This window comes from Cherax quadricarinatus, unplaced genomic scaffold (genome assembly GCF_038502225.1).
Source record: "Cherax quadricarinatus isolate ZL_2023a unplaced genomic scaffold, ASM3850222v1 Contig586, whole genome shotgun sequence".
Lineage (NCBI taxonomy): Eukaryota > Metazoa > Arthropoda > Malacostraca > Decapoda > Parastacidae > Cherax > Cherax quadricarinatus.
Genome location: NW_027195612.1, coordinates 50,001 through 62,983, shown reverse-complemented (window position 1 = coordinate 62,983; position 12,983 = coordinate 50,001). Strand labels below are relative to the sequence as shown.

Here is a 12,983-nt window from a genome sequence, read left to right as displayed (position 1 = left end):
ACCACCACCACCATTACTACCACCGCCACCATTACTACCACCGCCACCACTACCACTTCTACCACCACCTGTAGTACTTCCACTACCTCCACCACTCCCACCTCTACGACCACAACTACTAACACCACTGATACTGCTATTACCACTCCTTCCACCACTACTATCTCTAGTACCACTACCATCACTACCACCACCACCACCCCTACTGCTATCACCACCACTGCCACCACTATCACCACCATCACTACTACTAACACCAGTACCACCACCACTTCTACCACCACCACTACTTCCTCCACCACTACTCTCACCACTACCACTAGTACCACTACTACTGCCACTAACACCACCAAGATAACAATATTACTGGTTGAAGAGTGTAGATCCTGTCAAGTTAATACTGTGTGCTGGAGCCTAGGCCTACGAGTGCCTAGTTTTAGTGAAAGGAAGGCCTGTTCTGACGAGTCTAAATCCTAACTTCATATAGGCCTATATATGAGCCTATTTTCATGTGGGGTGTGATTGGGGTCCTGTTTTTGGTGGGTAGATGGTCAGGGGTGTCTTGGGGGGGGGTGAGAAGTGTTTGTGTGCGGGATGTGTCTTTGGGGGTCATGGGTGTGTATGGGTGTTAGTGGTATCTGTGGCAGGTCAGGGGGTTGTGTGTGTGGAGGGGTCAGTGGTGTGAGTTTGGGGGTCAGGGGTGTGTGGGGGGTCAGGGGTGTGAGTTGGGGATCAAGGGTGTGTGTGCGGGTCAGGAGTGTGAGTTTGGGGATCAAGGGTGTGTGGGAGTCAGGGGTGTGAGTTTGGGGGTCACTGGTGTGTGGGGGTCAGGGGTGCGAGTTTGGGAATCAAGGGTGTATGTGGGAGTCACGGGTGTGAGTTTGGGAATCAAGGGTGTGTGTGGAAGTCAGGGGTGTGAGTTTGGGGATCAAGGGTGTGTGTGGGAGTCAGGGGTGAGAGTTTGGGGGTCAGGGGTGTGTGTGGGAGTCAGGGGTGTGAGTTTGGGGATCAAGGGCGTGTGTGGGGGTCAGGGGTGTGAGTTTGGGGATCAAGGGTGTGTGTGGGAGTCAGGGGTGTGAGTTTGGGGATCAAGGGTGTGTGTGGGGGTCAGGGGTGTGAGTGGGGATCAAGGGTGTGAGTTTGGGGATCAAGAGTGTGAGTTTGAGGATCAAGGGTGTGTGTGGGAGTCAGGGGTGTGAGTTTGGGAATCAAGGGTGTGTGGGGGAGTCAGGGGTGTGAGTTTGGGGATCAAGGGTGTGTGTGGGAGTCAGGGGTGTGAGTTTGGGGATCAAGGGCATGTGTGGGGGTCAGGGGTGTGAGTTTGGGAATCAAGGGTGTGTGTGGGAGTCAGGGGTGTGAGTTTGGGAATCAAGGGTGTGTGTGGGAGTCAGGGGTGTGAGTTTGGGAATCAAGGGTGTGTGGGGGAGTCAGGGGTGTGAGTTTGGGGATCAAGGGTGTGTGTGGGAGTCAGGGGTGTGAGTTTGGGGATCAAGGGTGTGTGTGGGAGTCAGGGGTGTGTGGGGGAGTCAGGGGTGTGTGGGGGGGTCATGGTGTGTGTGTGTGGGGTTCAGAGGGGTGTGTGTGGGGGTCAGGGGTGTGAGTTTGGGGATCAAGGGTGTGTGTGGGGGTCAGGGGTGTGAGTTTGGGGATCAAGGGTGTGTGTGGGGGTCAGGGGTGAGAGTTTGGGGATCAAGGGTGTGAGTTTGGGGATCAAGGGTGTGTGTGGGAGTCAGGGGTGTGAGTTTGGGGATCAAGGGTGTGTGGGGGTCAGGGGTGTGAGTTTCAAGGGTGTGTGTGTCAGGGGTGTGTGGGGGGTCAGGGGTCAGGGGTGTGTGTGGGAGTTTGGGGATCAAGGGTGTGTGGGTGTCGGGTGTGAGTTTGGGGATCAAGGGTGTGAGTTTGGGGATCAAGGGTGTGTGTGGGGGTCAGGGGGTGAGAGTTTGGGGATCAAGGGTGTGAGTTTGGGGATCAAGGGTGTGTGGGGGTCAGGGGTGTGAGTTTGGGAATCAAGGGTGTGTGTGGGAGTCAGGGGTGTGAGTTTGGGAATCAAGGGTGTGTGTGGGGGGTCAAGGGTGTGTGGGGGTCATGGTGTGTGTGGGGTTCAGAGGGGTGTGTGTGGGGGTCAGGGGGTCTGTGGGGTCAGGGTAAGCCTAATTTTTGTGTTTGCTAGGCTAGCATACTAGATGAGGAGCAGCGTGCCTTCAGTCAGCTAATTAACTGATTGCTGCCTTATGAATGTGTTAGTAAGTACCTTTGTGGCCCGGGCCGCTTCCACCTGGCCCCGGCTCAGACCCCCTGTAGCCCAGACCAGACACCCCCATGGCCTGGGCCAGACACACCCTGGCCTGGGTCACACTCCTGGCATATATTGACAACCAGGCTCCCATATATCCCAGACAGGCTCCCATATATCCCAGACAGGCTCCCATATCCAGAGGCCCCATATATCCTAGACAGGCCTCCATATATCATAGACAGGCCTCCATATATCATAGACAGGCCTCCATATATCCTAGACAGGCCTCCATATATCATAGATGGGCCTCCATATATCATAGACAGGCCCCCATATATCATAGACAGGCCTCCACATGTCATAGACAGGCCTCCATATGTCATAGACAGGCCTCCATATATCATAGACAGGCCTCCACATGTCATAGACAGGCCTCCATATGTCATAGACAGGCCTCCATATATCATAGACAGGCCTCCATATATAGACATGATCCCATGTATCCCAGATGACCCCTGCACTACCCCACACATCCCCACACTATCCCACACATCCCCTCACTATCCTACACATCCCTCCCTGGATGGTAGACTATCAATTAGTTAATAACACTGGCAAGGCACTTTAATGAAGACCAAATATTAGCTAATTTCTGTTTCTTGCTCTGCGGCTGCCGGTGACTTGTAGTGTTTGGGCCTTTAATTAGCCTATTAGACGCTAATTAATTGATGCTATAGCCCTGGCTCAATTATTCAGTGGAGTTTGCACAGCAAGACGCCCGCCAGACCGCGTGCCCGCACACCCACCTGTGCGCCCGCGCACTTCTCTGTCTCTGGGGTAGCGCCCCTTGCTTTTTATCCTCTTCCTCTTCTCCCTTTGCAGTCTTGAACTATGGTATCAGGGCCCTCTGTGGCAAGACAGTGGAGTAAATGACGGTGAAAGTGTTTTTTTCTTTTTAGGGTCGACCTGCCTCAGAGACAGCCGGCGTTGTATATGTGCATGCAAAATAACCACAGGGAGTTGAATGATAGCTCTAGGCCTTTCATGTGTCACCGCATCGTTAGGAGCTTGCAGCGTTGCTGAAATGAGTAGGAAGTCCAGTTAGACTCAGAGTACCCACAGCCTCAGAGATAAAAATTCTTCACTCAGTACCCAGGAGGATGCATCCTGGAGCTGGGACACAACTCTATATGCTACATCAACTTTATTTGAAAGCAGAATACACTGGGAGAATCCATGCAGTTTGAAAAATGTGTATAACAAAGCTGCAGGCATTATTTCTCTGGATCACAACACTGGGTCTCTGAAAGAGGAAGCTGGCTGCCCTGTGATCCGTGGTTTCCACGATGAGTTTGTCGCCTAAATCTTTGAGGAATTTTAAAGCACACTTGCCCTTGTGCCCTGAAGGTCCCTGACCTGCTGGGACAAAGTTATAGCAAGGTGCCAGTCCTGTGTATGTGTGGGTCTTCAGGGTCACCCTGAAACTGACAGCCCTACCTCCTTCAGGGTGCTGTTAGTAGGTGTCAGGTAGACAAGTGTAGACTCATGTAGTCTGCTATCCATTCCTCCAGGGTGACTATGTGGACAATTGTGACTTCTGTCCGGCCTCAGTACTTGATGTTCTTGATCTGCTGGCCACTGGACTGTGGCCAGACTCAGTATTGGACAATTGTGGCTTCTGTCTGGCCTCAGTACTTGTACCGCTGGCCACTGGACTGTGACCAGACTTAAGATTGAACACTTGTGACTTCTGTCTGGCCTCACTACTTGAGGTTCTTGATCTGGCCACCGGACTGTAGCCAGACTTAAGATTGTGACATCCGTCTGGCCTCAGTATTTGAAGTTCTTGTACCCAGACTTAACACTAATTCTTACTGCCACCCCTCCCCCTCCCCCTCCTCCCCCTCCCCCTCCTCCTCCTCCCCCTCCCCTCTCTCCCATCTCCCCTCCCTCCCATCTCCCTCTCTCCTTCCCCCTTTCATATATTATTTATAATCAATTCACTAATTGAAATTGAGGACTCGTGTCTAAAGTGAGGGGGAATGGGGGGTGTTGGTACGAGGGGGAAGGGTTCTTGATCCGAGGAGGTGGACCTACTCTTCTTTGGATCAAACCTGATATATCTCTGGCCAGGTGCTTGTGTATTGTGTGTGTGTGTGCGTGTGTGTGCGTGTGTGTGCGTGTGTGTGCGTGTGTGCGTGTGCGTGTGTGTGTGTGGTAGCAGGAAGCAGGAGAAGCAGGCAGCAAGAGGAGGCAACATCAGCAGGCAGCAGCAGCAAGCAGCATTGGGCAGCAACAGCAGGACACAACAGCAGTAGGCAACAGCAACAACAGGAGGTAGCAGCAGCAGGCAGCAACAGCAGTAGGCAGCAGCAGCAGGCAGCAACAGCAGTAGGCAGCAGCAACAACAACAACAACAGGAGGTAGCAGCAGCAGGCAGCAACAGCAGTAGGCAGCAGCAACAACAACAACAGGAGGTAGCAGCAGCAGGCAGCAACAGCAGTAGGCAGCAACAGCAGTAGGCAGCAGCAGCAGGCAGCAGTAGCCAGCAGCAACAACAGGAGGTAGCATCAGTAAGCAGCAGTAGCCAGCAGCAACAACAGGAGGTAGCAGCAGCAGGCAGCAGTAGCCAGCAGCAACAACAGGAGGTAGCAGCAGTAGCCAGCAGCAACAACAGGAGGTAGCAGCAGTAGGCAGCAGCAACAACAGGAGGTAGCAGCAGTAGGCAGCAGTAGCCAGCAGCAACAACAGGAGGTAGCAGCAGCAGGCAGCAGTAGCCAGCAGCAACAACAGGAGGTAGCAGCAGCAGGCAGCAGTAGCCAGCAGCAACAACAGGAGGTAGCAGCAGCAAGCAGTAACAGCAGTAGGCAGCAGCAACAACAACAGGAGGTAGCAGCAGCAGGCAGTAACAGCAGTAGGCAGCAGCAGCAACAACAGGAGGTAGCAGTAGGCAGCAGCAACAACGGGAGGTAGCAGCAGCAGGCAGCAACAGCAGTAGCCAGCAGCAGCAACAACAGGAGGTAGCAGCAGCAGGCAGTAACAGCAGTAGGCAGCAGCAGCAACAAGAGGTAGCAGCAGCAGGCAGCAGTAGGCAGCAGCAACAACAAGAGGTAGCAGCAGCAGGCAGCAGTAGGCAGCAGCAACAACAGGAGGTAGCAGCAGCAGCAACAAAAGGTAGCAGCAGCAGGCACCAGTACGCAGCAGCAACAACAGGAGGTAGCAGCAGCAGCAGCAGGCAGCAGGAACAACAGGAGGTAGCAGCAGCAGGCAGCAACAGCAGTAGGCAGCAGCAGCAGGCAGCAGTAGGCAGCAGCAGCATAAATATTTCAGGTAGTAATCTGTGTTATGTGGAGTGCAGAAGGGCGCGGGCAAACACACGTCTCTCACAGTATTCATCCAGCAAATGCCTGTGTCAACATAAACCCCCCTAACCCCCACCACAACCCCCTCCCCGAAACCACAACCCCCTCCCCACAACCACCACACACCACCAACTTCACTAAAACCATCACCGGCGCGGGCCTCCCTGACATGTGTGTGCATATTAATCCTAAGCCACAGTCAATAGCAGACGAATGTTTCACTCCTGAGCCGCCAAACACATCTTCTCTTTCCCGCCAGATTTTTCCCGCGATATTTTTTTGTTTACGTTTTTTCCCGCGCTTATGTTGTCAGGAAAATGGCGCGCACTTCCTCTAACACCGCTTTACATTACACTCGTGGTTTACACTATATATATATATATATATATATATATATATATATATTATATATATATATATATATATATATATATATATATATATATATATATATATATATATATATAATATATATCCAGAGGGGAAATGCTTGCTGCATACTTGGCTCGCGTCCAGCCTCGGAGGAGCTGGAGGAAATTCATGATCTGTAATACATTGTGCCATTGTATTCATATTTGTTTTTTCTGTAAATGTATTCTGTTTATTAATAAATGTTTACATAGAATATAAAATATATAGGGGGTGGTAGGAGAAGAAAATATTCAAACAGCTCCGGGGAGAACCTTGAGTTTTCCCTGAGGTACGTTTATTGTCTTCTCTGAGGATGAGGGTCCCCATTCCAGCACAGCCGGGCTGTGGCTCGTACGTTGGTTTGTGTGCAGCCAGCAGCAACAGCCTGGTTGATCAGGCTCTGATCCACCAGGAGGCCTGGTCACAGACCGGGCCGCGGGGGCGTTGACCCCCGGAACTCTCTCCAGGTATAGAGGTGGCACTTCCCTATATATATATATATATATATATATATATATATATATATATATATATATATATATATATATATATATATATAAATATATATATGTCATGCCGAATAGGCAGAACTTGCGATCTTGGCTTAAATAGCAACGCTCATCTTGCCATATAGGACAAGCGAAAATTTGTCTATGCAATAATTTCGCCAAAATCATTCTAAACTTAACGGAAAAAAATATATTTCATTGTGTTTGTTTAGTATTAAATTACTGTAAACGTTTTAAAAATATATTTAGTACGATTAGGCTAAAATAAATTGCGCTTGTTATAATAAGGTTAGGTAAGTTTTCTAAGATTCTTTTGGTGCAAAATTATAAAATTTTGCATTAACACTAATGAAAAAAATATATCTTTAAACGTATAAGAGAAATTTTTAGAAAGAACTTAATTTTAAATGAGTTCTTGCTAATTGACCAGTTTTACATATTCGGCACGACATATATATATATATATATATATATATATATATATATATATATATATATATATATATATTATATATATATATATATTACACACACACACACACACACACACACACACACACACACACACACACACACACACACACACACACACACACACACACACACACACACACACTAACGACCATGACTTGAGTCCACAGCTATGAGTACTGAATATTTTGTCCAATTATGAGTACTGAGTGTTTTGTCCACAGCTGTGAGTACTAACCCTGACTTGTGTCCACAGCTGTGAGTACTAACCCTGACTTGTGTCCACAGCTGTGAGTACTAACCCTGACTTGTGTCCACAGCTGTGAGTACTAACCCTGACTTGTGTCCACAGCTGTGAGTACTAACCCTGACTTGTGTCCACAGCTGTGAGTGCTAACCCTGACTTGTGTCCACAGCTATGAGTACTAACCCTGACTTGTGTCCACAGGTAAGGGAGGACCCCACGAGTGCCTGGTGTGTAATGCCCAGTTAGAACACTACGGACAGTCACGACCCGTGGGTCCGGGTCAGGCCTCACAGTACGGACTCTCAGAGTCCCATCTGACCGCCAGTACTCGCGTCTGCAACGCCTGCAGGTGTCGGGCCGTACGTAGAAGAGTCACACAGTAAGTAACTGCGAACTTGTACTCTACTTTCTGACCTGTACTCTACTGTGTAACTTGTACTCTACTGTCTAATTTGTACTCTGTTACCACTTTCTAATTTGTACTCTTACTAACTTGTACTCTAATTTCTATCTAACTTGTACCCTGACTACTGTCTTAATTTGTACTCTCTAACAAACTTGTACTCTGACTACTAACTTGTACTGTACTGTGTAACTTGTACTCCAGGTTACTGCTGTCTTGTACTCTGACTACTGTAACTTGTACTCTTGTACACAGAATTAACTTGTACTCTTATATACTTGTACACAGAATTAATGGAGTTTCAAGCCTGTCTACTACACCAGGGGTCACATGTTCACTACCAGTGTATACACACTAATACACACACATTCCAGGGGCGTCCCACCTGGTAATACCTTTGTTCCTTTCTTGTTTTTCAGATGCCCGATACCTACTTGCCCAACACCTAAATGGAGAGGGAAGAGACTGCGCCCACTACCCTCCAAGTGGACCCAACTAGCACCCGAAGTCAGGGATCCAATTATTAGGGAGTTCCGTAAGTTATTTGTATTGTGTGTGTGTGTGTGTGTGTGTGTGTGTGTGGTGTGTGTGTGTGTTTGTGTGTGTGTGTGTGGTGTGTGTGGTGTGTGTGTGTGTGTGTGTGTGTGTGTGTGTGTGTGTGTGTGTGTGTGTGTGGTGTGTGTGTGTGGTGTGTGTGTGTGTGTGGTGTGTGTGTGTGGTGTGTGTGTGTGTGTGTGTGTGTGTGTGTGTGTGTGTGTGTGTGTGGTTGTGTGTGTGTGTGTGGTGTGTGTGTGTGTGTGTGTGTGTGGTGTGTGTGTGGTGTGTGTGTGTGTGTGTGGTACTCACCTAATTGTACTCACCTAATTGTGGTTGCAGGGGTCGAGACTCAGCTCCTGGCCCCGCCTCTTCACTGATCGCTACTGGATCCTCTCTCTCTCTGCTTCCTGAGCTTTGTCATACCTCTTCTTAAAACTATTTATGGTTCCTGCCTCCACTACTTCACTTGCTAGGCTATTCCACTTGCTGACAACTCTATGACTGAAGAAATACTTCCTAACGTCCCTGTGACTCGTCTGAGTCTTCAGCTTCCAGTTGTGACCCCTTGTCCCTTTGTCCCCTCTCTGGAACATCCTATCTCTGTCCACCTTGTCTATTCCCCGCAGTATCTTGTATGTCGTTATCATGTCTCCCCTGACCCTTCTGTCCTCCAGTGTCGTCAGTCCGATTTCCCTTAACCTTTCCTCGTACGACATTCCGTTGAGCTCTGGGACTAGCCTTGTTGCTAACCTTTGTACTTTCTCTAACTTCTTGACGTGCTTGACCAGGTGTGGGTTCCAGACTGGTGCTGCATACTCCAGTATGGGCCTAACATACACAGTGTACAGTGTCTTGAACGATTCCTTATTAAGGTATCGGAACGCTATTCTCAGGTTTGCCAGGTGCCCATATGCTGCAGCGGTTATTTGGTTGATGTGTGCCTCCGGTGATGTGCTCGGTGTTATGGTCACCCCAAGGTCTTTCTCCCTGAGTGAGGTCTGTAGTCTTTGTCCACCTAGCCTATACTCTGTCTGCGGTCTTCTTTGCCCCTCTCCAATCTTCATGACTTTGCATTTGGCTGGATTGAATTCGAGAAGCCAGTTACTGGACCACATGTCCAGCCTCTCCAGGTCTCTTTGCAGTCCTGCCTCATCCTCGTCCGATTTAATTCTTCTCATCAACTTCACGTCATCTGCGAACAGGGACACTTCAGAGTCTATTCCTTCCATCATGTCGTTCACATATATCAAAAATAGCACTGGTCCTAGAACTGACCCCTGTGGGACCCCACTCGTAACAGGCGCCCACTGTGATACCTCTTCACGTACCATGACTCGTTGCTGCCTCCCTGTCAGGTATTCCCTTATCCATTGCAGTGCCCTTCCTTTTACGTGTGCCTGATCCTCCAGCTTCTGCACTAATCTCTTGTGGGGAACTGTGTCAAAGTCTCAGTAGTAGTAACCAGTTACCAGTAACCAGTGTACCGTTGACTCAACGACCAACCGTCTCTGCCTGAGTCACTGTCTGAACGTGCTGACCTGGCACTATTCAAAGACCCTCTATGGGTACGTGGGCGGCCAGGCGGTCAGTTAGTGATACGAGTGTGAGCAAGGAGATAGGTACGGCTGCGGGCGTTACACGCATTATCTGTAATTATACGTACTACCAGCCTACGTGAGTATTTCTTACCTAATCCACGTGTCGAACTCCCACATGATAAATGGTGGCACCGGTGTGGAGCATGGATTTACGTTTTTAAGGGTAATTCAAGACTTTAGAAGGCTGTTTGTGAGTAGCGGCAGGGTCAAAGGTGAACCGTCACCCACCAGCACTACCCTCACTCACCACCTTCAGCCTGCAAGCCTGTTGCAGCCGTTTCAAGCTTCCTGGCTTAGTTCGTGTGCTAATTGCTTCAATCTCCGAGGGGTTGACCCGGATTTTGCAATTAAGCCAGTCAGTAAGCCAGACTGTGGAAGTGAACGCCAGTCAGCCTATCATCCAGCCTGTCTCCTGTCATCCAACTGCTCCTCCGTGCTTTGTGCATCGTTACACGTCTTCCAGTCAGCCATTCTCGTGGGGTAAGCCAGTCAGCCAACCCAGCTTCTAACCCAGCTGAGAGAGAGAAGTAAGCCACGCAGTAAGAAGTAAGCCAAGTTCCTCTGAAGTATTGTCTATATCGCTTTGTGCTCCCTGTTGGATGCTAAGAGTGGTTTTCACCATTCCTGTGGCATAGAGTGGCTTATCAAGCCACCTTCGTGGGTTGAGTGGGGTGCGCAGCAGTGCCCCAGCGAGAGTCTCTCACCCACCACACTCTACCTAATCCACGTGTCGAACTCCCACAAAATTCTTGAATACTGATAAGTTGATACTGTAATTATTCATCTATACAGGTTATTTACATTTAACCCCAACTCTGCTAGGGTGAGATTGACATATGCAGAATGGGTGTCATCTCTGGGAGGATCAAACTCTGTAGCATTGGCTAACTCATGCTGTATTTGAGGCAAATCTGAATTGGAAGTTACAAATGATACTTGAGGATTTCTCAATACCTGAGTGTCGTTATTCCCTACGTACACGACAAGTATTGAGAAATCCTCAAGTATCATTTGTAACTTCCAATTCAGATTTGCCTCAAATACAGCATGAGTTAGCCAATGCTACAGAGTTTGATCCTCCCAGAGATGACACCCATTCTGCATATGTCAATCTCACCCTAGCAGAGTTGGGGTTAAATGTAAATAACCTGTATAGATGAATAATTACAGTATCAACTTATCAGTATTCAAGAATTTTTTTTTTGTGTTCATGTTCTCTCCGCGTTCTGAGAGTTAACAGTCTAGATTTGAGTGCACCGAATCTGCCTTTCTGTTAAACACTCTTTCTTTGTATATATTCCTTCCTCAGAATCCGTAGATCACATGAATACAGATCGATCGATCAAAATTTTTTTTTTTATCACTTGTAATCTCAACGTTGAGTTCGTTGTTCATTTGTTGAGTTTTAAGTTGTACTATAGTATACCTTGTATTGCATTACAGTTTCAGTCACGTAAGCTTCCATTCCAATGTTCTACTTATGTATGTTATAATGTTTAATTGCTGTGTACTTTGACATTGTATAGAATCAGCCCAAGCCGTATACCTGCCATCTCTAGTTATTAGTTGTATGTCGGGACGACATACGTTAGCGTCGCCGAGCTCTCAGTAGTAGTAACCAGTTACCAGTAACCAGTGTACCGTTGACTCAACGACCAACCGTCTCTGCCTGAGTCACTGTCTGAACGTGCTGACCTGGCACTATTCAAAGACCCTCTATGGGTACGTGGGCGGCCAGGCGGTCAGTTAGTGATACGAGTGTGAGCAAGGAGATAGGTACGGCTGCGGGCGTTACACGCATTATCTGTAATTATACGTACTACCAGCCTACGTGAGTATTTCTTACCTAATCCACGTGTCGAACTCCCACATGATAAAAGGCCTTCCTGCAGTCTAGGAAAACGCAATCTACCCAACCCTCTCTCTCGTGTCTTACTTCTGTTACCTTGTCATAAAACTCCAGGAGGATTGTGATACAAGATTTGCCTTCCATGAACCCATGCTGGTTTTCATTTATAATCTTGTTCCTTTCCAGGTGTTCGACCACTCTCCTCCTGATAATCTTCTCCATGACTTTGCACACAATACATGTCAGAGACACAGGTCTGTAGTTTAGTGCCTCATTTCTGTTTCCTTTCTTAAATATGGGGACTACATTAGCTGTCTTCCATTTATCAGGTAGTTGCCCAGTTTCAAGGGATGTGTTGAAGATTGTGGTTAGAGGCACACACAGCATCTCTCCTCCTTCTCTAAGGACCCATGGGGAGATGTTGTCCGGTCCCATCGCCTTTGAGGTGTCAAGGTCATTTAAGAGCTTCTTCACCTCCTCCTCAGTTGTTCGTATGTCATCCAACACTTGTTGGTATATTCCCTCTTGATGTTCCCTTCTGTGCTGTCTTCCCACAGCCCTTCCTGTCTCTACTGTAAAAACTTCCTTAAATCTCCTGTTCAGCTCCTCACATACCTCCTGATCATTTCTTGTGAGTTCTCCACCTTCTGTCCTTAATCTGATCACCTGGTCTTTGACTGTTGTCTTCCTCCTGATGTGGCTATACAACAGTTTCGGGTCAGTCTTGATTCTCGATGCTATGTCATTTTCATACTGTCGCTGGGCCTCCCTCCTTACCTGTGTGTACTCATTCCTGGCTCTGCGACTGATCTCCCTATTTTCGTGTGTTCTCTGCCTTCTGTACTTTTTCCATTCTCTATTGCACTTTGTTTTTGCCTCCTTACACCGTCGGGTAAACCAGGGGCTTGTTCTGGTCTTCTCGTTGTTACTGTTGCCCTTGGGAATGAACCTTTCCACTGCCTCCTTGCATTTTGTTGCTACATATTCCATCATTTCATTTACTGGTTTTCCTGCCAGTTCTCTGTCCCACTGGACCTCCCGCAGGAAGTTCTTCAACCCTATGTAGTCCCCTCTTTTATAGTCAGGCTTTTCCCATTCTACTCCTGTTATTCTCTCCACTTGCAGCTCTACTATGTATTCAAAGCACAGAACCACGTGGTCGCTAGCTCCTAGGGGACTCTCATACTTGATGTCCTCAATGTCTGAGCTGCCCAGGGTGAACACAAGGTCCAATCTTGCTGGTTCATCCTCCCCTCTCACTCTGGTAGTGTCCTTAACATGTTGGTGCATGAGGTTTTCCAGCACCACGTCCAACATCCTGGCTCTCCATGTTTCGGGACCCCCATGTGGCTCCAGGTTT

The 12,983-nt window shown here is 48.4% G+C and overlaps 1 protein-coding gene across 1 annotated transcript in view; it reads left to right on the top strand.

Annotated features, from left to right (window-relative positions):
* LOC128699337 (uncharacterized) overlaps window positions 1-12,983 on the top strand; it is a gene marked incomplete at its 5' end in the record, with an annotated part of 140,354 nt that overhangs the window by 87,311 nt on the left and 40,060 nt on the right. Inside the window, 2 exon segments of the mRNA XM_053791981.2 lie at window positions 7,438-7,615; window positions 8,059-8,174. Of these exon segments, the coding sequence (XP_053647956.2) occupies window positions 7,438-7,615; window positions 8,059-8,174 (294 nt within the window).